At 35.8% G+C, this 26,746-nt stretch overlaps 3 protein-coding genes across 3 annotated transcripts; 2 read left to right on the top strand and 1 right to left on the bottom strand.

Annotated features, from left to right (window-relative positions):
* The first annotated feature begins 717 nt into the window (after positions 1-717).
* On the top strand, positions 718-5,558 carry LOC132155684 (plasmolipin-like). Its single transcript, XM_059564406.1, has 5 exons — positions 718-916; positions 1,404-1,574; positions 2,859-3,032; positions 3,132-3,245; positions 5,148-5,558. Exons 2-5 carry the CDS (start codon positions 1,443-1,445, stop codon positions 5,253-5,255), a joined length of 528 nt encoding a protein of 175 aa, XP_059420389.1. The 5' UTR covers positions 718-916; positions 1,404-1,442; the 3' UTR covers positions 5,256-5,558.
* A 1,320-nt stretch (positions 5,559-6,878) lies between these two features.
* Positions 6,879-10,126, bottom strand: arl2bp (ADP-ribosylation factor-like 2 binding protein). Its single transcript, XM_059565062.1, has 7 exons — positions 9,994-10,126; positions 9,656-9,725; positions 9,503-9,564; positions 9,089-9,195; positions 8,913-8,998; positions 7,262-7,358; positions 6,879-7,003 (listed from the first exon to the last, which is right to left on the bottom strand). The coding sequence occupies exons 1-7, from the start codon at positions 10,013-10,015 to the stop codon at positions 6,902-6,904; spliced, it is 546 nt and encodes a 181-aa protein (XP_059421045.1). The 5' UTR covers positions 10,016-10,126; the 3' UTR covers positions 6,879-6,901.
* A 753-nt stretch (positions 10,127-10,879) lies between these two features.
* LOC132156168 (E3 ubiquitin-protein ligase arih1) lies at positions 10,880-25,316 on the top strand. Its single transcript, XM_059565061.1, has 14 exons — positions 10,880-11,366; positions 13,292-13,359; positions 13,480-13,624; positions 15,635-15,727; positions 16,567-16,622; positions 17,192-17,258; positions 17,484-17,590; positions 18,015-18,057; positions 18,820-18,891; positions 18,981-19,111; positions 23,032-23,089; positions 23,160-23,420; positions 23,511-23,623; positions 24,601-25,316. Exons 1-14 carry the CDS (start codon positions 11,082-11,084, stop codon positions 24,683-24,685), a joined length of 1,584 nt encoding a protein of 527 aa, XP_059421044.1. The 5' UTR covers positions 10,880-11,081; the 3' UTR covers positions 24,686-25,316.
* Positions 25,317-26,746: the final 1,430 nt, after the last annotated feature.

Below are 26,746 nucleotides of genomic sequence, written 5' to 3'. Positions count from 1 at the left end.
CGGTAGCCGAACAACTGTCCTGGTCCACGCAGCTCTGCTCTAATAGCATTCCTTACTTCGTCTATGGGCGAATAGTTCTTTCTTCTGAACATACCATTATTCTTCAGGTGTGTTTTTAAAGAGCGCAAGCTCATTTTAATGTCGTGGTATGTCGCCAGCATGTCCACAATCACGGCATATGAATGTCCTTCTTCAAAGTAGCGTTTAATGTGTTCCATTTTAGCAAAATTCAACATTAGATTTCAACAAAGTTGATCACAATTTATTTTTGATTGACAGGTGTCTCATCCAATCAGCGATAAGTATGTCGTTCTCAAAATATACCTACCTTTTCCGTTTTGTATGAATTGTCGTTGTGTTTTCTGAATTGTCGTTGTGTTTTCTGAATTGTTATTTTGTTTTCTGAATTGCCGTTGTGTTTTCTGAATTGTCGTTGTGTTTTCTGAATTGTTATTTTGTTTTCTGAATTGTCGTTGTGTTTTTTGAATTGTTATTTTGTTTTCTGAATTGTCGTTGTGTTTTTGGATTTGTTATTTTGTTTTTGTAATTGTGATTTGTTTTGCACTTCTCGGCCACCGTAGATCCAGATCATATTATTGTTGCTTTCACACCACTAGAGGGCAAAAAAACACACAACCAGAGCTATGTGTTGGCTGGCCCCCATAGCAGTATCCCCTGGAGACATGGGTTTTCATGTTTTTTGTTTTTTTTCCAGTAGGTCAACATGACAGTTCCCAGCTTACGCATGCTCAGCGGAGCAACCAGAGATCGTTTTATACTTCATGGAGTGTAGAGTACCGAAACAACAAAAATAGCAAAAATACATGACTTGAAAGTTTTACATTTGGTCGCTGCAGACAAGTGGCCAAAGAGGAATTGAGTCAACAACTGGAGTACAAAAATGACAGTTGTGCAGGTTAGTAAAGGATGAAAGATGATATATATGATATATATTAATATCCTGAGAAATATCCTGATGTCTTGTGTGCAACTACACTAAATGTCATGTCTATGTACATGTAAAATATCCTATTCGGTCACTTCTAACATTCTGATTCTGACATTTTAATCTCTTAAACACTTTTTAGCCCCCAATTTTGACTTGTATTGTCTTGCTGTTTCCTTTTTTCTTTACAAGAGGAAGGTAGAGGGTTCTCACTTTATTATTTTTACTGAAGTTATTTATTACTTAGGTACACAGATGTATACGCCTAACATGATCTCACTTTAAATACATCAGAGGTGTACAAAGGTAGGGAGAAGGAGGGAGGGAGGGAGGGTGTGGGAGAGAGAACGAAAACTTTTATCTGTAAAAGCAGAGTTGTTATGTAGTGACAACACCTGCATTACCTGTTCTGGTGTGTCTCCTCTGAGGTGTGTTATTTCCTTTTTCTTTTTCAAAGAGATATTTTTATATAATCAACTCTTTATACTGAGAAGAAATGGCGGATTTTCCTGGGAAGGTCAGCACTCAGACCAGCTCCACTGAACCTCAGAGAAGTTATGGAATCCCATCAATGATAGACTTGGACTTCATCAAGAGCATTCCTGGTATCTTACTTTTGGCTGAGATTGTGAGTTGGAAAAACTGTACATTGCACTTTCCATGCTTTGTCATATATTCAAGTGTTTAAAAAAACTGCCAGATTGCCAGTGTTTATGAGAAAAACTGAGACTGTGTAAGTATTGATTTGTAAAAGTCTCGGCATGGTTTATGGTCAGAATTTTTCATACAACTAGGATATTATGCAGATGGTTTTATGCTTGTAGGGTTTGCATAGAGGTAGATGTTGTGTTCATATTGTGCATCAAGTTTGCTCCTGCACTGAGCCAACAATAGAAATAAATGTAATATAAATTACTGATTAAATTTCAATAAACATCAGTATTTTTTTATGTGTATTGTATTATCATCTTACTGGTTATTGGATCAATAACCATAGTACTGCATATTCCACTTTCCATGCTTTGTCATGTGTTTTATGCTTAAAAAAAACTGCGTGAGACTCCCCTCAATACAAATACATTATTTCATCATTGTTAAATCAGTAAATATAAATGTAATCTTACTGAACTTTAGTGAATATTTGACCTGAGATGTGTCTGTTTTAGTCTTTATTCTGTGGAGCAAGTCACATTTGTAGGTATCTTGTGACAGACACATAGCCAGAAACCTGAGGCCTTTATCAGATGAATAATAGATCGTGAACTTTTGATATTCATTGTATAAATGAATTCCATTGACATCATCTGTTTGTTTATTTGCTACCTTATTTTTATTTATTTATAACTATGTAAAAAGATTCCTGAGGACATAGGGTGCTAAAAATATCATTAATTGTTGACACTGTTGCATGTGAAATATTGTTAGGTCTCCGACGAGAACGACCAGGAAGATTCACACGTACATCACTTTCATTTTAAAGCTCATGTATGTAACTGTACAAGTTAAATGCCATCTAAATTAATTATAACACCCTGAAGTTAAGAAAAGCCTCAGTGATAATCTTTTCTCGACTTGAAGGATAATAGAAGGAAGGAAATAAAAATTCTGTTGTCATTTACGCACACTTTTGTCCTTCCAAATCTGTAAAGTTGTCTTTTTTTGCTGTAGCACACACACACACACACACACACATACACACAAAAAAGGATATTGGTAGTTTATTTGTTTATCATTAGGGTCCAATACTATTTTGGAGCCAATGACTTTCACTGGGTACTTTCAAAATATGTCTTAAGTTACGAGAAAGTAAGTAAGAGGTTGAGCAAATGATGACAGAATCATTTTTAACTCTTTAAGTGGCAGTATTTTGTCATTAATATTTAACATACGATCATCTCCATCTTCTGTTCAGATTGCTGGTTTACTGGTGTGGGCGCTGATCGCCAGTACCAGCTATGCCTCGATTCCTGCTTATGGTTGGGTGATGTTTGTCAGCGTGACGCTGTGGCTTCTGAGCATTGCCCTGTTTGTTGTGCTGTTGCTGAGGTTTTATCAGAGTTTACCCTCAGTGCCCTTGCCTTTGGTGGTGAGAGATTACTCATCTAATAGAGGAGATATCTTATATTATTTGTGACTTTGTCAGTTAAATCAGATTTGTCATTCTGTCTTCCATTCCTCCTTGTAGCTCATGGTGTTCTATGTAGTTGCAGCTGTTCTATACACAACTGCTTTTCTGGCAGATGCTGTATCTGTTCCACCATACTGGTCTTCGTGGCAAGGTCATCTGGGAGCTTCTGCAGTGAGTGAAAACATCTCCTGAACACACTCTACACACATTCACAAATACTATGAGCGGAGAGGGGTGTGTTCATCCTACCTCATTTCTAAAGTAAAGTCAGGCTTATCTGTGAAACACCTTTTGAAAATAGCATTGTGTCACACTGCTCACCCAGATGAGGCAATTCAAATGTCTGCAATGCTCTCAAGTATTAACAAATATTTAAACTACCATTTAAAAGTTTGGGAGCAGTATGATTTTTCTCATGAAAGCAATACTCAAAGAATCGTGAAAAACATGTATTATGGTTTCCAGAAAAATATTAAGCGGCAAACTTTTCAACCATGATAATAATAGGAAATGTTTCTTGAGCCCCAAATCAGCATATTACAATATTTCTGAAGGATCATGTGACACTGAAGACTGGAGCAATGATGCTGAAAATTCGGCTTTGGCATCACAAAAATAAATCTGATTTTAAAAATGATTAAAATAGAAAATATTTATTTTAAACTGATGACATCTTGACTGATTTTACTGTATTTTTGATCAAATAAATGAACCTAGGTGAGCGCGAGAGACATCTTTCAAAAACATCAAGAAATCTTACTGACCCCAAAATTTTGAATGGTAGTGTAGATAGTGCTTTCTTAAAAAAATATAATTAATAATATTAATCAATATGTTTTCAGACAAAAAATCTAATCTGAGGCAGGGCCTTCATTTATCTGGTTAAAGCATTATTCATCACTAAAAACTCAATACAGTATTGTTGATCAAATAAAAGGCTTTTAGTAAATGGTTAAAACTGTCATGAGTTCAGAAGCAATGTTGTATAGTAAAGTGTGTTTTATAGGGCTTTAAAAACCACATCAGTCCAGATTAAATTGTGCAGCAAGCACATGACAAACCTATAATGCTTTTAGTGGAGGAGTGTAATCACCGTTCATACCTCCTCCATGTGTAAAGGTCAACAGTTTACGCTTCTAAATTATTACAACATCTTTAAATCTACATATCTGCTCAATGGCTGTCTAAATACATTCCTGTAAAACAGTTATATGCCCTGAAATAATTTATCTGTTGTTTAACTTGTATTAAAGGGATAGTTCACTCAACCATGATTTACTCACCCTCAAGCCATCCTAGGTGTATATGACATTCTTCTTTCAGATGAATTCAATCACAGTTATATTAAATAATGTCCAAACTAATCCATTCTTTATAATGGAAGTGGATGGTAGCTCAAAATTTGAAGGCCAAAAAATTGCACCCATCCATTGTAAAAGAAGTCCACACAGCTCTGGGGGGGTTTATAAAGGCCTTCTGAAGCAACACAATGCGACAAACGTGCATATGTCAGTTAGCGGAAGCTAGAGATTAAGATTTATAAAGTTGTGAATATGGATATTTTTCTTACACAAATGCATTGTGTCGCTTCAGAAGGACTTTATTAACCCCCCAGAGCTGTGTGGACTTCTTTTATAATGGATGGGTGCAATTTGTTGGCCTTCAAATTTTGGGCTACCATCCACTTTCATTATAAAGAATGGATTCGCCTGGACATTATTTAATATAACTGTGATTGTATTCGCCTAAAAGAGGAATGTCATTTACACCTATGATGGCTTAAGGGTGAGTAAATCATGGGGTCAATTTTCATTTTTGGGTGAACTATGCCTTTATGGATTACGTTCTTAAATTCTTAAAGGGACAGTTCAAGCACAAAAATTAATTTAGAATATTTTAAGTTGCACATGCACATACAATGGATGTCATTACAGTCCAAAACAACATTGAACCCCATTAACTTTTATTGTAAGGGGAAAAATAAAACACTTTTTTTTTTGTGAATGGCATACTTCTAATACTTGAGTACAATATGTAAGATCGGTATTTTTTTTCATGCATCTTTTCTTGCAGTTCTTTGCCATAGTGGTGACACTGTTATATGGAGCTAGCAGCTTCTTTGCCTATTTGGACTGGAGGGGTGAAGGGCAAAACGCAGCGGCGAGTACAGTGCCTGTGTAGACCATACTTGGATTAACACTCTCATTCACTATGTGAGGACACTTCGAAGGGGATATTGCTCAGATTATCTGGCATTGCTGAAAATCCTCTTCAGAAACGTCCGACAACCCTTCTGTATAACTGTGCCCATCATGATTGCTTGATGGTTTAAAACATGGACATTGTGTGTATGCTTATGTGCATTAGGCGTGGGGTCAGTAAGATTTTTAAAAAGAAAAAAATAATAATTTTACTACACAAGGATGCATTGAATTGATCAAAAGTGACAGTAAAGACTTTTATAATCTTACAAAATATATATATATTATTTATATAGATATATATTTATATATATATATATATATATAATTTTCCTATTTCTTATTCATCAAAGGGGCCTGAATAAAAATAAATGTAGTATGGCTTCCAAAAAAAATAAAATAAAAAAATAAAATAAACTTTACCCTTACCCTTAAAATGTAATTTTAAAATGTTAAAGTAGAAACACTATTTTAAATTGTAGTAACATTTCACAATATTTTTATATACAATACTAAATGTATACAAAATAGATTTTTACTGTACTTTCTGATCAAATAAATGCAGCCTTAGTAAGCATTAAAAGATTTAAAAAAAAAAAAAAAACATACAAGAATCTTACCAGCCCCAACTTTTAAACAGTTGTGTACTATTTTTTTTTAAAAGATACACTAAATGACTTGAGCAAATATGTATTTAAGTGGTGAGGTTCTTGCATTATTGTGAAGTTATGCTTAAGAATGTAATTGATTAATTGTTTTGAGCATAAAAATGGTTTGATAAAAAATAATTAAAGAACCACTGTATTTATTTCTCTCATACACAAACTCAAATATGTCTATATATACAAATAATGAACAAATATACACAATTACGCAACATTCATCTAGTAAGAACAACACATTCTTCTAAGAAGGAAGTAAAAAGGCTGAAATTTGTCATTTATACATCAACAAAACAAGTATTATTTTGAATCTTTCCTTCTTATTGTCACTCAATAGATATGAGAGCCATCCAAAACATGGACTCCACATCATATTAAAGAGCATGAAAAACTGCATGATCATTTGCATTGTTTCTGGTAACTGTATAAACACCATACACATTTTTAATTCTGTAATATTTTACCTGGGGAAACGGTCTTGTAAATAAAAAAACGGGTCTTTTAGAACTGTTGTTATATCAGGAACATTGTGTAATACTCTTGTAATGAAAAGCCCTTTATGATTGTCAAGTGAAAGTAATTATTTTGGTACATCATGTTGTATAAGGACTTAACCATTACAATGAAGGGGTTCAATATGAAAAAGTGCAATAAAGTGGCAGCTTATGCTCACTATCAGTTTGGTCAGAAACAAGTGTTTTGCTGGAGCTGTAGATCAACAAAATATAAAAGACTGATCCAGACTGAGTCTGCATTTTGTCACAGATCATATGAATACTGCTAAAGAGGATGAGCTGACAGTTAACCTGAATGTTACATCTAAACATTAACCTAAGTTAAACACTGATTCCCTTCTGTCAAGTTAGTACAACAGTGTCTGTTTGTTTTGGGATGAGTCAGAAAGGAATTTTCAATCTTTCAATTTTTACATGGGAATAATCATGTGTTGCCCATTGGTTCAGTTCTATTGTGAGGTCATGCTGGAGGTCAGAGGTGAAGCGGAAGCAGAGTTTAAAGACTTCACCACCAGGCCAGTACTAAGGTCCAATCCTCTACCCTCCTTTTCCTATAAAAAAAAAAATTGGACAAATTAGTTTCTCCTACAGACTATGGCAGGTTTATAGCTTCTGTTCATAAAGTAGAAAATAGGCCAAAGTTTTGTCTTAGTAGGTGATGATGTTTCTGGTTCTTTTATTATAGCCAAGAATTACATTTTAACTGGGCAGAACGGCTTTTCTATGAACTGTAACATAATCCAAATACACATTATTTTACATTATGAATCCTATTTTTTGCAATACACAAAGAATCGATTTTTACTTACTGCTCTGTAATCAATGAACATCTCTTTAAAGGCCATAAAGTCAGTGAAAGTGAGCAGCATGTCTAGTATGTCACCCGAGACTTCATCTTTGTGCTGTCTAATTGAGAAAAGAAGGATTCCAAATAAACAAAAGTAATTTAGGTCACAATTAGGAAATAGTGTTCTAAATACAAGCTTATGTAAGTACCTCCATCTAGTGGTAAATTAGGTGTATTACAATAACATTTTAGAGTAGGGTTTTAAAAAAATATATCAATAAATACATAAATAATACAACTAACAGTACTTATGGGAGTAGAAAAGGTAATAATGTAACATAATAGAAACGTATTATTTCCATACATTATTTTACACATATTTATAATATATATATTTTTTCACAGTATAAATGGGGTTTTTGTATGTGAAAATATATAGCTGCCAGAGCTGGGTAGATTACTAGAAATTGTAGTCCCTTACGGTTTAACAATTACATAAAAATTGTAGTTAGCAACATAATCCATTACATTACACATTTCTGGTAATATTTACTTTTTTTTATTAATTTTAGATTACTTTTAACCTAACTCGTTTAACACATTAATTTAAATAGGATAATCTTGTAGCATATTGATATAAATACAAAGAGTAAGAAAATAATTAAATCAACGTTTTCCAAACTGGGGTTAGTAAAAGAACTGCAGGGGGTTTGTGAGTTTAATGAAAAGCTAATAATGAATTAAATCATAAAAATTGGCAAATTAAAATAAATAATCTTAAAATAACATCAACAAAAATAAAACCGTTGTTTACCACATGTCATGTGACCTTTAACCAAAAACCTTGAAAATATAAAAATATTTATTTTAAAATCTATCTATCCATCTATCTATCTATCTATCTATCTATCTATCTATCTATCTATATATATATATATATATATATATATATATATATATATATATATATATATATTTTTTTTTTTTTTTTTTACTAATTTTTTAAAACACACAAAACAAAAACTTCCAAAGACATTGTAATACATTATTAAATAACCTACTGCATGATAATTCAAAATAAAAATCTAGGTGTTCAGTAGTTGATGCAATGTTGAAACACTGAAAAAAAATATTTTTGTAAAGCCAGTGGTCAAATGCTGTGTAGCAACCTGAGTAATGACTGGTCTTTGTGTGAATGTTCACAAAACAGGAAGACTTTCCGAGTGTACATAAGTGGTAAGCAATTTTAGAAAGGTACATTTAACAGATGAAAAAGAGGAATCAAGAAGTTATGAACTATTTATTGCTATTGTGTATATATGTAATCATGTAATTAATAAAAAAAGTAACTGTATTCTGATTCAGAGTATTTTAAAATGATGTTTAATATAATTAAAAGTACTCCATATTTGGATCTGGTAGTTACTACCCAGCTCTGCTAGCTGCCATCTAAATTTTAAGAAGGGGCCCCTTATACGAGGATGATCATATTTGAGGATCTGTAGCATCCCTGTTTTATACTGATGACTTATGAATTGCTATTGTCTGTACTGTTTATTTTTTTGTATATTTAACAGTATTCATGATATTGTCAGTGTAAAAGAAATACTGTCAGTCACCGTCAAGCCAGAGTACTATACTCAGGCCCAGAAAATGAGATTCATGTAGCATACTTGAGTGAATGGGTGAAGACATCCATATTGAATCCAGGAATTCGCTCCAACAACTGCTGCTCCAGATGTTTTTCTAGGATTTCAATCTATGATAGCAAAATTTAGTAGATGACAGTTAAATGCAGTATTTCCATCTTACATGAACGTGATAAAACAAAGCTTAAAGTACTACATACATATTCATTAAAAATAGGTGTATAGCTGAGCTTGTTTTCTTCAGAGTCATCAAACTCAAGGTAATATTTCTCCATGAAAGACTGCTGGAGATGTTGGAATTCATCCTCTGTGAAGAAAATCACATTTGTCAGTTATAATTCGGATGGGGGATTGCATGAATGCATGTCCAGGTCTCGTTTCATCCCAAACCATGAGAAAATAAATAAAGAAAAAGAAATTACGTTTTGCATACACAAATTAAAACAATTAATATTTAGTACATTTTCCACCTAAATGACCTGGGACATGTTCTTGACAGATTATGTGATATTCACACTTATTATAGATGAATACTGAAACCTTATATTAAAGATGAACAGTTGTTGTCATAAGTTACTGTGGGTGATTTAATAGAATAATAGACATATGAATACCCATTATAATATCCTCGATGTTCCCGATAACCATGTCAAATTCTGCATCAGCATCCGATGATCTGAAGAGGCAAAATATTACAGATAACAGAAGAAAAAGTGTATATTCTATAAAGTTCCAACCATTATTTTCACTAAAGAAAACAAACTTACTTAGAAACAGCAAAGTCTTCTCCTTCCAAATTCTGCATTTCAACTATGTTCTCGTTGCCACCGAGCAGATCTTTAGTTTTTTATAGAAAGTGCAGATAGAGGTGTTTAAATAAGGTCGCAAAAACATAAAAAGCTAGCATTTTTAATTAGATCCGATCAAAATTATGAAACTAGTCCGCCAGATATCCGTAAGCTAGCTGCTAGAAGTGCAGGTGCATGGTTGGCCCATGGAGATTTAAAGAAGCCAGGACGGTAGTGCACAATCAAACGACTGGATATGTGGTCAAGGATTCATTTTCAATTCAAAAGTTTATGAATAATTTTAAACAATTAATTACCTATCTGTCGAGCATCCATCATTAATCGCTCAAACGTTCTTCCTGAAGTCGCTGCTGCCACGGCAACGAGAGAACGCGTACTTGTTCGAAATGTGCTCGGTAGAAAACACGTTCCTTTTATTCGGTTCCGCCTCTTTGAGTTACTCGACAAAGCAAGCACAGCGAGAAGGATTTTCCAGACAATAATATAGGCTTTAGATTTAGTTGTAAATTTAGCCTTTTCTATTAAATTAGCTTTCAGTAAGTCAGGCGGTAAGTTTTTAAATTTGACAGAATTGCATACTTTGCCAAGACTATATCCATCTATCCATCCATCCATCCATCCATCCATCCATCCATCCATCCATCTATCTATCTATCTATCTATCTATCTATCTATCTATCTATCTATCTATCTATCTATCTATCTATCTATCTATCTATCTCTATTGTATTATTAAGACACTATGTTCTTCTGTTCAACAGTTGTGTAAGGGCATGTACAATGTGAACCAAAATCCATACAAATAGGGTTCCTTTCCCTAAACTGTTTTGAGGGAACCTTTTTTAAAAACATTTTTTTAAATATGTAAAACTGCAATAAAGTACAGGACAAATGAATAATAATAATAATAATAATAATACATAAATAATAAAAAGAGGAAGTAGAGAAAAAACTTATGCCAAAACAACACAACACAGATGTAAATATTTTATACAAAGCCACAATACAGAGAGTAATTGTTTTTCCTTTAAGTTTTCTTGTAATGCTACTTGATTTATAAAATGTGTGAAATTTGGTTTGTAAAATGGCTATTTTTGTCTTATATGTTATGTTTACTAAATAGTATTAACAGCTGTAGCAAGTCTTGTTTTGTGTCACGCACACGACGTCACCCAGCGTCTGCCCGATCCGTGACGCTGCGTCTCTTTGTTGGCCCAGCAGCAGCAGCAGCGTTGGTCCTCTGTTGTTGTTTTCTATGCTGCTAGAAAACCTGGAATGCTAGCAAGCTAAAGAAGCATTCTCGTCTGGTTCTGTTCTGTCTGCCAGATAAAACACGTCAAACATATCCCACTTGGCGTGTCGCTACATTAAACGCAGCCCAGTCATGGACTCGGACGAGGGTTACAATTACGAATTCGACGACGAGGAAGAGGAGTGCAGCGAAGACAGCGGCGAAGAGGAGACCGCGGACGACACCCTTGAGCTTGGCGAGGTGGAGTTGGTTGATCCCGTTGTGGCCGGCGGAGAGCGAGACGACTGCGGGGAGACGGGAGGCAGCGGCCTCGGGCCCGGTCAGGATGAGGAAGACTACCGCTTTGAAGTTCTAACCGCCGAACAGATCCTGCAGCATATGGTGGAGTGTATCAGGGAGGTCAATGAGGTCATCCAGGTAAGTGTTTTTAAGGATTCCCCCGAGCTCAGATCACCCTGGATTACCCGTTATAACAAAAGAGGAGATTTTTACGTTGCTCTGGGAAACTTTGCCTCCCTTTGACAACACGAGATACGTCAAAAATGCATCAGCTGTCTTTTGAACCAAGCTGATTTTAAAACCATCGTTAATGACGTTACGTCAACAAGATAAATATATGGTCATGATTACAGATACCAAGGAGAAGGTTTGCGTCAGCTTAGCTTTTTTCCTTAACACATCCAGTAATGACATAAGATGCTTAACTAGCTTCTAGTTCACCTGCATACAAAACCAGACCGACGAATGCGCTTTACTTAAACAAAACTAAATTTGTATTGCCAAAATGTTTGCATCTCAACATATGACAACCCACGTCACGTATAAAGTAAAATAGTAATATTGTAAATCACTCCATTTTTATTATAGCCCCTTGTTCCTGTTCACACTAGCTTAGTAAGCTAACCACGAGCATACAACGCCAATTTAAGTAAACCAGAGACTACATTGCGACGTGTTCATATGTTTAATAGGTTTTCAGGGCAGGTTGTTGCTAGTCTGATAGAGAAGAAAGGTGTTTTCTTAAGCGTCTATTAAGCAGGGATATAGGTTATATCGCGTTAGCATGTGAGAGTTAACGTTACCTAGTTGCTCCCGACAACAACATGGCGGAGCCTATGCTTCATCATGGTTTATGTTTGATTAAACAGCACAAAAATAGCCTATCAAAGTGAATTTGAGTAATGATCTATGTTTGCTTTCTGCTGGAGTGTCATAGCCACAGGCTGTTAGGAGTATTAGCTGTCTCCTGGAGCTCTGCATCTCACTCTGCCTCCTGCAGTTTTTTGTTTATGCTGGTTAATTTCCAGATTTTGTGCTAATTTATTAGATTTCCTCGTTCTGTACCGTCAGTAAATGCATTTTATGTTCACATGCTGTTACTGTGATAAGTTGATGTGATTAATGCTGTGGCTCACTTCATCCGTGTGTATATTTCTATTTGAAGAGGATCTGCTTTGTGTTTGTCCCAGTACAGTTCAAGCTTGCTCTAGAAGACCTACCTTACATTTTCAACAGAACGGAAAGACGACCTTGCTTTAGTTAAGTAACGTCAAGTTAGGGTGGTTGCAAATCCAGAAGGTTATGGTGGTCACGACTCCCGTATCCCAGCATCCCTCTGAACTGAACTGCCAGTATGCTCCATTGACATGTCAGCGCACATAACCTTTTTGGAGTACTGTAATTCAGGCTTTCTCTCCCTGACGGGCAAGGATGACCCGTGTTGTGTAAAGACAGTGGAAATCTTTGGAGTGATGTTGTTCATGACATCAGCTAGCAGTTATTTAGGCTTTAATTAGTAATTTGTCACAATATAATAATAATGGCGGTAATTAATATCAAGAGTTTCCTAACAAGTTATGAATCTAGCCATAATTTAAGTGAAAAATAAAAATGAAAGGTGATTTTACCCATTAAGTAGATATTATTTGAATTTGTAGTTTATTAATATTTTCTGTTCTGTGTTATGGTAGTCAGAGGTATAATTGTATGTGTGTGTATAGGTGAAAGACCGTTTTGGTTACCGCATCAAATAAAGTTTACAAGAGTGATTTTATATACACAGAAAGCATATTAAATGCAAGTAAAGTGCCTAATTAATCGCTTCAAATGACTTTTGGGAAAAACTAAACACAACATCAAAACATGGGTGAAATAATGTTCCATCATCATTCAGCATAACAGATATATTTATGTACAAACGAAACAACATACTTATTCTGACCTGTACATATTAAAATATTTAAAAGAATAAGTGGTCATACTAAAATTTATTATATTTTAAATGATAATATTTTTTTGGACGTATTAAAAGATTTATGCCTCTCTTGTATCTCTCGTTACAGAATCCTGCTACTATCACTAGAATATTACTTAGTCATTTTAACTGGGACAAAGAAAAGCTGATGGAAAGGTAACTGTTCTCTGCGTTTTATTTCCTTCCACCAAATTATTACTAGTCAGATAGCACCTGTCTTTATTCAATACTGAACCATCAAATTTTGAGAAAAATCTACTGTTTATCTCTTTGCAGGTACTTTGATGGTAACCTGGACAAGCTATTTTCAGAGTGTCACGTTATAAACCCCAGCAAGAAGTCTCGGACACGTCTCATGAACACAAGATCGTCGGCACAGGACATGCCATGTCAGATCTGCTATCTCAACTATCCTAACTCGGTCAGTGCCCCCCAGCCGAATCGCTTTCGTTGCCTCTGGTGGTTAATCCATTTACATGGCTGCTTTGCTGATAGCTTATTAGCAGGCTCAGACGGAATCTGTGCCCGTCGTTCACAGTAGTTTTGCACATTCACTTTCCTTGGAATGCTCTTTATTGGACATTTTGGATATTTTGATTATACTTTCAGCCAATAAAAAGTTTAGTACTCTCATTTCCATTTACATATCCTACTGTTCAAACATTTGGGGTATCTTATGCTCACCAAGGCTGCATTTATTTGATCAAGAATACATTATAGTAACAGTAATATTGTGCAGTGTTATTAGGTTAGATTCGCTGATTCTGTGCTGTCATAATCATTTTCTAACGTAATCTGCTCTTAAAATGTAATTTATTAATTTGATGGCACAGCTGACTTTTAGTGTAACATGATCCTTCTAACACGCTGATTATATGGTCAAGAATATTTTCTTTCTATTTTCACATTCGAAAACCGTTCTAATGCTTTAAAAGTTTAAAAGAACAGCACTTATTTGAAATAGATTGTTTGCAACAATTAAAAATAATTTTTTGGCAACTGTTATTTTCAATTAATTTAATGCATCCTTGCATATGTTTCTAAAAAAATGTACAGACCCCAAATTATACTGTAGTGTATTTAGTGTATTGCACCCATTCTACAGAATTCTGTATGTTTCCTCAGAAAATCAGCGCATTAGATGCAATGTCTGCAGATTCAGTCTGTGCCTGGTTATTTCAGTGAATCTGTTGAATCGCTTGGCAGGGTGAACAGATTGTTTACAGCTTGGACGGGATGCTGTTGCGTTGTGGGATATGTGAAAGTGGTATGCAGTATTATTTTGACATATCTGTGTTTTCATGTTTGCTAATCTGTGCTACACGCTACAGTGTCTCAAGTTGGCAGGAAGGATTTCTAATGAGCTCCTTTCACCAGTAATCTCTTCGCTGGATTACTCCCATTGTATACCATGCAACTGAGGAGAGCAACAGGCGGGTCTTCGGATTTGCAGGGAACCTTGAGAAATGTGTGTGTGTGTCAGTGAAAGGATAGATTAAGTATGGCATGCATGCATGTATTGTTTTGATCAGCTTTGTCATGAGAGCCAACAACGGTCTGAAAGAAAACTCTGGATTAAGCAGCAGGGATTTGGAAACTGTTCTATTGGTTGCTTTGAATCGTGACTATGAACTATTTAACTGTAACGTCAACCAGGAAGTCCCAATCTCACGGCTTGTCTGCTTAAAATAAAGGATCCGTTGAGGCCACACGGTACAGCAAAGTTTGATGTTAAGAGTTCTGCTTAACTAATGACTAATGATTGTGGATGCATTTAAAGTACCAGTTTATTGGGACATTCAGTTTGACCCAGTGCTAATGAGTTGCTTCATAAAGCTGACCACCACTCAGTTCCCAAGAGATGTTCCTTAAATACCATTAGTGCTGTTAAAACTACTTGAGATATTGTTGTAAGCAATGCTCTGCTTGCGTCTGTCCTACCACAAATATTAAGCTGATTTGTTCTTGGCATGTTGTCTGTTGTCCCGAGAAAGAGAACCAGGCATTTCCTACCGGGGGGCCTGAGACTATAAAACGCATGACAAAGGGATGCTTTGTAGGAGCGGTAGATTATCACTACGGCTGACTCTTCTGTCACCTGCTCAGAACTGATTTGTAAGATTCCTATCTGAGCCTTGTTGGTTGTATCGATCTGTTGAAGAGAACAAGGCTCATTGTGTTTCATTGGCACCCAACACTGGATAGCTGTTAGCTAGGATTGGTTTCATTTTGGTGTAATGTTTTTCACTGTTTGTTATTTGTATCCTGTGTTACTGAGTTATTGAGTCACTTTTGCAAGATCCACCTTAAATAAGAAATGTATTACATTTATTATTGACTATTGGTAATCTACACTGTTTTTAGAAGTTGCTTGTGTTGTTAATTGTAACTTTCACTAAATGTGGATTTGGTGTTGTTTGGTCTTTTGCAGTACTTCACTGGTCTGGAATGCGGGCACAAGTTCTGCATGCAGTGCTGGGGTGATTACTTAACCACCAAAATCATAGAGGAAGGAATGGGACAGGTACGTATTCCATTTCTTAGTACATAAAACCTTTGATGTCATGATACCAACATTTCAGTAATTGTTTCTAATACCAGTGAAATTTTGCGATTTACAATGCCACGGAAACAACTAATACAAACACACCTTAGTAAACAATATTAATAATATACACTACATTTAAAAAGTCTGGGGTTGTAAGATTTTTTTTTTTTATGAAAGATATAATTAAATATTAAATATATTTAATATTTAAATGAATGAATGTTAAAAACAGTAAAACATTATTTTACATATTGTGGAAACTGATACTTTTTTTTTATAGGATTCTTTAATAAATAGAAAGTTGAAAAGAATAGCATTTGTTGGAATTTTTGGTAACCTAAATATCTGTATACTGTCACTTTAATGCACAATTAAATGCATCCTTGCTAAATAAACTTATTATCTATTGAACCATTTAAACAAACAAAAAAATGAACTGATCTAATCCCAATCTTTTAAACAGTAGTGTAGCCTTCAAGTACTTCTTAAGTACTCTGTAACTGCTAAATCTGTTTGTAATTGTAAAGTTAATTGTTTAAAAAAAAATTGTATAGCTGTGTCAATATTGCATGCCTAATATTCTAAACAATTTGCAGCCACTGCATTTACACTGTGAATGCTCTTTGGCGAGCACACGCATATACGCGTGAGGTACCAGCCTGTCAGTCTGATGGGCTGATGTACATGTTGCAGCTATTTCATATTTAGGTATTGAACTATTCATACCGGCAGTAGCAGATTTGTTTCTGTGCCATCTGACATTTTGTCTGTTTTTCTGACCTATTGTAACACAAGCTTGTTTGTTTCCATTCTAGACCATTTCTTGTCCTGCGCATAGCTGTGATATTTTGGTGGATGACAACACAGTCATGTAAGTGTTTGAGAAAGGCATATTTGTAGAAAGACTTGAGTAAACTATTATTATTATTTAAGGAAAGCAAGCGGCCACACTTTTTATGTAGGCAATTGGTTTAATATATATGTATATGTCGCAGTATTGAAATTGTTTCAAGAATAACATTAAAATTTCTCCCATTTTATTTTTCTAAGAGTAGTTGATCTCCACTCCCTTATAGGGTCTTTGTCTCTGTCTCACGTCACCATTGCTTGTGAAGCATTGATTTAATTATTCTTAGCTCAGTGTCCTAAGTATATTTTGGCTATCTTAGATGAGCTGATAATTTATTCCTAGTCAGAAGTAGGACACGCTGTTACCCTGTCTTGCTGGAGGTATGAGTCACAACACGGCTCCTCCTGTCGATTCAGTTAGATTATTTGGGATTCGCACAGCTGTCTTAACCTACATTTGATCTCCCTGCTGCTTTTGTGATGCAGGTACAGGGTCTGATCTTTGTGGCCTTTGGTGGAAAATAAATATAGTATTTTAGCATTGGATGTCTGTTTTTCCGTGAACTAAATATATCTCAATTATTTCAACAGGCGACTGATTACAGATTCAAAAGTGAAGTTGAAGTACCAGCATTTAATAACCAATAGTTTTGTAGAGGTATGAGTTAATTCCATTCTGTTGTATAGTGTGGTCGAAAAGTCTGATACCACGTAGTAAATCTGTATTTTTTTAAAATCTGCAAATAGATAAAAGCTAAAGTTTTTTGAAACGCAAGACATTAATCAAATAATGCTTGATTAAAAATGAATCATCAGCATTCAGTTGTTTCACTTGTGATTTTTGGTTTGTAGATTTGGTTTATTCTGTTCTCTTCCTCTGCAGTGTAACAGACTGTTAAAATGGTGTCCAGCACCTGACTGTCATCACGTTGTCAAAGTACAGTACCCAGATGCCAAACCTGTACGGTGCAAGTGCGGTCGGCAGTTTTGGTAAGACACTGAACTCCCAATGAGATCAGATACTTTTGGAAAGTGACCTCAGATCAGTTTTAGGGCTTCCACCAGCTCATGGAAAACCTGATCAAGCCAGTGACACTAGAACCCAGGAGACATGTTCCCTACATGGCACTGGTAATCTTATCCAACCTTTACAGCTACGTGATGATTTTGGGAAGCAAAGACTCATTAGAGCCATTAGAGCAAAGAGTCATTTCATGTATGTGTGTGTATGTATATATTATGCTCACCAAGGCTGCATTTATTTGATCACAAATTCCATTAAAAAAGGTAATATTGTGAAATAATATTATTATATTGTATATATTATATAATTTTGAAGAGATCAAGTGTTTTTTGTGTTCATGATATTTGTGCTTGATGAGAGAATGCTAATATGTTTTATATTATTTCGCAGCTTCAACTGTGGAGAAAATTGGCACGATCCAGTGAAGTGTAAGGTGTGTTGAGGCAACATTTCATGTTTTCAAAACTTTAAGACCAACTAGAATTGCACAACGTTGCTATCAGTGTTTATATATAAATATGTCGAGTCATGGCTTTGTGTTATTGTACATAATGTTTGAAGCTTTTCATTGTCAACAATGCCTTCTGTGTTTTTCACAGTTAAGCACTGTTTTGGCTGTTATTTCTGGCTGACCAACCTGGATCATACTTTTCCATAAATACTGTTATTTATTTAATTTCACTACATTGATAGGAAACTCAAAACCATTTAAGCGCATAACACCCATAATACTGTGGCAAAATGAGTAGAATGCCCCATTAATAGACACCCATTCTAAAATATGTCAAGGACAGCTCTGAAAAAAACTAATGCACATTTAAAGTGTTGTAATTTCATTAGAAAGCAAGGGAACATGTTGATTTGGTATGGCAAGTGTTTTTCTGTCTGAACAAAGAAAGCTAGCAGACTGCCACCTCTCCTACTCTCAGCATTTAGAGGCTCTTCAGAGACTCGTCTTGTTATTGTGGGGGTAGTCTTGGCAAAAACAATGGAAGCTTCTTGTCCCTTGTGCTTCTCGTATGGGCATTACAATAATCTTCCACTGAGAGAGAACCTTTAACCGTTCATAAGCACATGCTCTTGCACGTTTTTATATAATACTATATCTTGTGTACCTTACTTTTCAGTTGTCCTATTTGCTATGGTGAATTGTTTCCTGTTTGTCCTCTGATGCTATTTTACCTCTCGTTCCCAGTGGTTAAGGAAATGGATTAAAAAATGTGATGATGACAGTGAGACATCAAACTGGATTGCAGCAAATACAAAGGTCAGTGGTAAAACTCATGTTGATGTGGTACATTTTTCCCGTTTCTTCCGATAACCCAGAAGAATAACTTTCTTCCTATTGTGTTGCAGGAATGTCCAAAATGCCACGTCACCATAGAGAAGGATGGTGGCTGCAACCATATGGTGTGTCGGAACCAGAACTGCAAAGCAGAATTCTGCTGGGTTTGCCTGGGGCCCTGGGAGCCACATGGCTCTGCTTGGTAGGTCCAGGTGTTTGGTTGTTTAAGGTTGTAAAGACTTCATATTAACAGCTGAAAATGTATGAATTTTGAAGTATGTACAGGGGTGCACATAAGTGGTCCGCATGCGCGACCAAAATAAAAAATGCATTATATAAATGTTCTGACAGCGCATTTGCATATCGACATGATTGACAGCTGTTAATACACAATTACCACTTTAGATCACAAACTGTACTATATACGTTTTATTTTCAACCTGAAGGCATAAATCTAGGCTATGCCATGCCGTTTTCAAAGCACAATGCAAAACTGTGACGTTCATCCACTGACGCTCTTTAATCAGCAGCGCTAAATCCAGAACACGTATACTTACTTGCCGGCAACCTGCCAAAATAAAAGCCTGCTGATTTTACGTTTGAATATGTTGAAAACGCTTTTATTTATTTATTAAGTTGGCTTGAAAAAGCCAACTTACTGATCTACTATTTAATCTTATTAATGTTATTCTTCTGAGCCAAATTTTAAACACTGTCTCCTCCTGAGACTACCAAAACCATCTTAAATCCCATAGACTTTCATTGAGGGGGTACAAACTTTTACAAAATAAGAATTATAATGTATTTAAGCTGTCTACTACCATACCAAACCTTAAAAACTCTACTGAGAATACAGCTAAAACCAGGTGTTTTGGCCACTGTCACGCTGGCCTTATGTGGTCTTAGTTGGTTTTAGCTGGTTTTCTTTACTGAATCAACTGGTTTTAGCTGGTTTAGTATAGAAAAATGAAAACAACATGCTAGTTACTCACTAATCAGACTAGAAACATGCTTTTAACATGGTTTAAAGTGGTTTTGGCCACTGTCACGCTGGCCTTGTGGTCTTAGCTGGTTTTCTTTACTTAATCAACTGGTTTTAGCTGGATTATCATAGAAACATGTTAACAACATGTTAGTAACTTGCTTTTAACATGGTTCTAAAGTGGTTTTAGCCACTGTCACGCTGTCCTAAGCTGGTTTCTAACTGCATCAACTGGTTTTACCTGGATTAGCATAGAAACATGCTAGTCACTTGCTAGTCATGCTAACAACATGCTAGTCATGCTAGCAACATGCTAGTAACTTTGCTGATCAAGCTAGCAACATGCTAGTCACATGCTAATCATGCTAACAACATGTTAGTCGCATACTAATCATGCTAAAAACATGCTAGCGACATGCTAGCAACATGCTAATCATACTAGAAACATGCTAGCAACATGCTAGTCGCATGATAATCATGCTAGAAACATGTTAGCGACATACTAGTAACATGCTAATCATGTTAGAAACATGCTAGTAACATGCGAATCATGCTAGCAACATGTTAGCGTCATGCGAGAAACATGCTAGCAACATGCTAATCATGCCAGCAACATGCTAGCGACATGCTAGCAAAAAGGCTAATCATGCTAGAAACATGCTAGCAACATGCTAATCATGCTAGGAACATGATGGTCGCATGATAATCATGCTAGAAACAGGTTAGCGACATGCTAACAACATGCTAATAATGCTAGAAACATGCTAGCGACATGCTAGTCACTTGCTAATCATGCTACAAACATGCTAGCAACATGTTAATCATGCTAGAAACATGGTAGCAACATGGTAGCGACGTGCTAAAGATGTCCTAGCAACATGCTAATCATGCTAGAAACATGCTAGCAACATGCTAATCATGCTAGAAACATGCTATGAACATGCTAGTAAACATGGTAACGACATGCTAGTCACTTGCTTATCATGCTACAAACATGCTAGCAACATGCTAGTCACTTGCTAATCATGCTAGAAACATGCTAGTAACATGCTAATCATGATAGAGACATGTTAGCGACATACTAGCAAGATGCTAATCATGCTAGAAACATGCTAATCATGCTAGCGACATTCTAGCAACATTCTAGCAACATGCTAGCAACATGCTAATCATGCTAGGAACATGCTAGTAACATGCTAGCGACATGCTAGTCACTTGCTAATCATGCTACAAACATGCCAGTCACTTGCTAATCATGCTAGAAACATGCTAGCAACATGTTAATCATGCTTATCATGCTAGCAACGTGCCAGCAAAATGCTAATCATGCTAGAAACATGCTAGCAACATGCTAATAATGGTAGAAACATGCTAGGAACATGCTAGCAACATGCTAATAATGCTAGAAACATGCTAGCGACATGCTAGTAACTTGCTAATCATGCTAGCTACATGCTAGTCACTTGCTAATCATGCTAGTGACATGCTAGATACCGTGGTAATTATGCGAACTAAATGCTAGTCACATGCTAATCATGCTACCAACATGCTAGCAACTTTGCTAATCATGCTAATGACATGGTAGTCACTTGCTTGTAATGCTAGCAATATGTTAATCATTTCTTTTTTAAACTTAAGCTTTTCAAACTTTTAAATCTTTTTAAACTTTTCCCATTTTCAAACTTTCTAAACGTTTTAAACTTTTCAAACTTTCTGGTCAGGCTTTCTCAAGCCAACTTAAAGTTTGTCTTGACAAACTTTTTTATCTAGTTTTTAGATGCTTTTATCCAAAGCGACATAAAATTGGGAATACATAAAGGGATTCTTCTTAAAGAGGCAAACAAAGAAAGTAGTAGTAAATATTAGCATTTTATTGTTAAGTTTACTATAAAATAAATGTATTTGTATTTAATGCTAGGACTGCCTTTTATTTTTTTATAATATTATCACACACTATTATTTAGTTTATTTACTATTATTAATTTTTTTAAAAACTAAATAAATAGTGCAATAATATTATAACTATTATTAATTAATTTTTTATAGTTATATTTAATGGGTCACACTATATGCAGTGTGAGGACCAAACCAAATCTCCAATTTCTCTTATGAGAATCAGCCTGAAAAAATGATGTGCACCCCTGAGTATGTATCTGCAAGGATTGCAGTGACTTCCAACCTGATCAACTTATGCTTTGAGGTCAAATACAGATCCAGAAAACCTTTCGTTTCTACGAATCCTAACGGTTAGCCACTGATCGGAACCAGCTAATAATCACTTTCATTGATTCGATATGTCATCTCTCAACTTAATGATCACATTTTGATGATGCAGAAAACTTAAGCATATATGACGGAATAACAAATATGAAAAACGCAGAGTCTACAAGGTGTTAAATTCAAACCACTTTATTAAATAACTCCTGGCCAATCGACATATACGTACTGCTGTCTTTCCATTCCTTTCTGAAACTTGGTCTCACACGAACGTGTTCCCTTCATGAGTGAAAAGTTGCCAGATATCTGAAAAGATAGTAATGAGACTTTTTTATATATAGTATATACAGAAAAGCTAATATTAAATATCCTGTAAAAGGCAGGATATGAACATATCCTTTTGAACTGTAATTTTTATAATACTGCCAGAAAACGCTTTTAATCAGAAAGATGTTGAAGTGGAATATTTCGTTATGTATCACCTAAATGCATTTTTTGTTATGTCAAGTTAAAACGTTTTTTATAATAATTTTAAATGTTATGAATTATGATGTTGACATTGTTTTTGCTATGTAAATAGTCCCGATGCTAACATGGCGTAAAAAAAACAAACAAAACAAAAGGCAGGATATCATTTAATATGAATAATAGAGCTTAATGTAAAATAATTTCAATGAAAACATTCAAATTTTACATGGAATTATAATAAATGATAAAAAAAAATTGTTAAAGTTTAATTACACCTATGGGTGCAGTTAATATCAATTTGTCATTATCACAAAACTAATCAAATTTGCTCCCAATTGGCAATCCCCTGTAACCTCCTTTTATAATGTTTTTTTTTTTTTTTTTTACATTTGTTTATTGATGTCTAAAACATTATTGTCTAATTGAACTATTTCTTGAATGTATTCTTACTGAAGGTACAACTGTAATCGTTATAACGAGGATGATGCCAAGGCAGCCCGGGATGCTCAAGAGGTAAATAATGTCAGTCCATTCATGCTGAACATGGGAGTTGTAGTCTCATATATTCGTACGCGTTGTTCAGCGCTCTAGAGCAGCCCTGCAGAGGTACCTGTTCTACTGCAACCGCTACATGAACCACATGCAGAGCCTGCGCTTCGAGCACAAGCTGTATGCCCAGGTCAAACAGAAGATGGAGGAGATGCAGCAGCACAACATGTCCTGGATCGAGGTGCAGTTCCTGAAGAAGGCCGTGGACGTGCTGTGCCAGTGCCGCTCCACACTCATGTTCACCTACGTCTTTGCATTCTACCTCAAGAAGAACAACCAGTCTATCATCTTTGAGGTAAACTAGAGATAATCAGCTTTGAAAAGTTTGTTGTAAAAACTTGAATAATGTCATTTTAAATGTTTTGTGGTCTGTGTTTGCACCAAGAATAACCAGGCAGATCTGGAGAATGCTACAGAGGTTCTCTCTGGATACCTGGAACGAGACATCTCCCAAGATTCTTTGCAGGACATTAAGCAGAAAGTACAAGATAAATACAGGCAAGTGTACAAATTTTCTTTAAAGGGATAATTTACCCCAAAATAAAAATGGTAATCATTTACTCAACTTCACATCATTCCAAAGCCGTAGGACTTTCTTTGAAAAATATATTTTTAAAAGATATTAATCATCTGTTCCCTTTGACTTTCATTGTATGGCCAAAAAAAATAAAAAGTCTCAACTAAAGATTTAAAAATAAAGCTTTACTTACTTAAATGCTTTACTTAAGTTAACTTGGACGGCCCTAAAAAAGAAAACAATCTCTTACATTTTTCACAGACCTTCCTGGCCAGTTTAAAAAACCCTTGATATAAAACAACATTTATTTCATTCAAAGTGTGCATTTCCATGGATTCAAGCTTGACCACATGTCCATACTTTACAGGAAAAGTGTGCATGTGTCTCTTTGGCTGCATTTACACTTGGCATTAACATGCGACCTGTATCCGGATGTTGTCCACATACACATTCAAAAGACAAGTGCAAACGCACTTCTGATCGGAATATTATTAGATCAGCGTGTCCTGGGCCAGAGGTAGTCGAGGACGCATTGTGATCGGATCTCAGTGTAATGTAAATGCAATCCAGTGTCTGCATTTGCAGGTCGACATCACGCAAAATGCGCCCCCACTCTTTCGCAAACTGTCAGAAAAAAAGACGGAGAACACCCGTGTGGAGAGTAGTGAGACCTCTACATTTCTCTTCGATTTGTAAAATGTCGAAAGAAAAGAAAAAAAACCCACCTATTTGGGTTGAGTTTGCACTGGACAATTCTATTGCAGACTTATTTAAATATTGCGCAGGAAAGACAATTCGATTGGTTATCCAGATAGAAAAGTCAGTTGATGTTGCCAAGTGTAAACGCGTCGTGTTCTGATTGACTGATGATCCGATCTGCTTGATCAGATCACGGTGATCACATGTTAATGCCTAGTGTAAACGCAGCCTTTGTTTATAACAGTCCTCTTGTGTGCAGATACTGTGAGAGCAGACGGAGAGTGCTGCTGCAACACGTACATGAAGGCTATGACAAAGACCTGTGGGAATACATCGAGGATTGAGGCTACACATCACAGACTCTTGGAGACAAACTCCACCCACTAGAGCACTGATGCAATGACAAATGAGCAGCACAGACCTCCGCTGCCTCCTCCCTGGCAAACTGCCCTGCATTGCATAATTTTTTCCAGATTTTTGTTTCAAGAAAAGCATAAGAAATTATATTTCAATGAAAGAGTAAGAATATTCTAAATAAAATAATACATGTTCAACAGTATTGTTAGCAGGGTGAAGCGCAAGAATGAGAAATCCAACAAAAAGGCAAAATATCTTCCTTTTGCTTGCATTGTAAGATCTTGCCCTCAGAAATCTTTTCACTCCTTATCAGTTTTGTTTTTGGACGTGTTCTGTTTGACTTATTTACTCTTTTTGTGTGTGGAAAATGGACTTTGTTTTCAAAATGGCTTTAATCATTCTGACCATGTCTGGTGAGATTCGTGTTTGGGTTGCTGAAGGTTGATTGTAAGCAGGTGACTTTTCAGCTTACAGACGTTAGTGGAATTGTACACAAAAAACACCCAAAAAAAACTAAAGACAAAATGTATTTTTCAATTTGTAAATAATGCATATGCATGGAAGTTAAAAAGTAAGAGTGGCATGTGTTTGCATCATTTTTTTTAAAGATATTTATCTTTACAGATAAAAAAAAATGTATATTTGCTGTGTAGATTGAGTGTCTTTCCCTATCTTGGATCGCCCCTCTAAAGAGGTTTGGACTTGACCTAAATCAGGAGACCGTGTCTCTCCCTCCGCTCCTCCCCTTTGATCCACAGGGACTGAGCAAGGCTACATTCTGCCAAATTGAGCAGATCGTGCCAAGGTGGTGCTTTTCTGCCTACCAGGAGTCTTGTGAGAGCTTCTGGCTTTACGGTTGGAGGAAGTGGGGGTAGTTTTACATTTGCTGCTTTTTCCAACAGTTCAAACTTTTAAAACAGAACAGTGGTTTCCTCTGCTCTGCCTCCTTTGCTGTTATTCTCCTCCCTCCTCCTAGATAGATTTAGTATGGAAATATGATTTTAAGAGTTATAAGAATAATTTCTGAGAGCCAAACTGAGTGACATTCACTCATATAACCTTTTATATTTTTTCTTTTTGTCTCTCTGAAGTTCATTCTTTGATCCCGACCCCGGCTCGAGGTTCTTTCTCTGCCCGGTCAACATGATGGGCCTGCTGAGCTGCTTTCTTGACATCTGAAGTCAAGTGTTCTGACTGAGCCATTGACAAACAGGGTTAGGCATTTTCCACATGATCGGTTCTTTTGCACACTGCGAAACTAGCTGGAAGCCACTGTTATCTCTGCCGTGAGGTTCCACACTGCTTTAATTCTTTTTGTGTCAAATAATCACGTTTGCACCCGCAATGGTTTCCAAACGACCGTTTGAGTCATGATATTATTTGCAGGGAATATATGATGTAACCTTGGTACTGTGATGTTGCATTGGTGTACACTTTGTTCATGCAAAATTTTACAAATTGTGTGTGGATGCACCGTGACCATCAGTGAAGTACTGACAGTGGGGACAGTGTCATTGCAGATGAAGTTGGCATATTCAGACAACACCAAAGTGTCAGTCTCAAACTGGTGACCCCCCCCCCCCCCACTTTCTGCTGGAAGTGCGACCGATATATTGGCTTTTCTTTCTTCCTTTTTTCTTCTTTTGTACTTCAAATGTGCTCCATGAAAAATAAATCTCCTAAAATGCATTTTTCATTCAAATAGCGTTCTCTTGCGTTCTTGCCTATTAATCCTTTTGCTTCTATCCCCCTCCGGCCACTGCTTCTCAGTTCCTCCTATCTGATCATGTCTGGGAGTTCATGAGCATCCAAATTTAACATTCACGGTAACAAAAAGCAGCTACTCTCATTTTGTTGAGACATCCAAAAACTTTTAATACTTTTCTACATGTATCCTTTCTTTATGCGATTTCAATTTTTTGATTTCTTATATACATAGTGTACAAATGTGTAAGAAATTAGTTGTTCATTTTGAAGAAAACAAATATTAAAGTGCAACATGTTGCAAACATTGCTTTAGTTTGTGTGCTTTTGTGTTTATTTCAAGC

The sequence above is a fragment of the Carassius carassius genome, chromosome 13 (assembly GCF_963082965.1).
Source record: "Carassius carassius chromosome 13, fCarCar2.1, whole genome shotgun sequence".
In the NCBI taxonomy this organism is placed as follows: Eukaryota; Metazoa; Chordata; class Actinopteri; order Cypriniformes; family Cyprinidae; genus Carassius; species Carassius carassius.
This window is presented reverse-complemented; position numbering and strand designations above follow the sequence as displayed.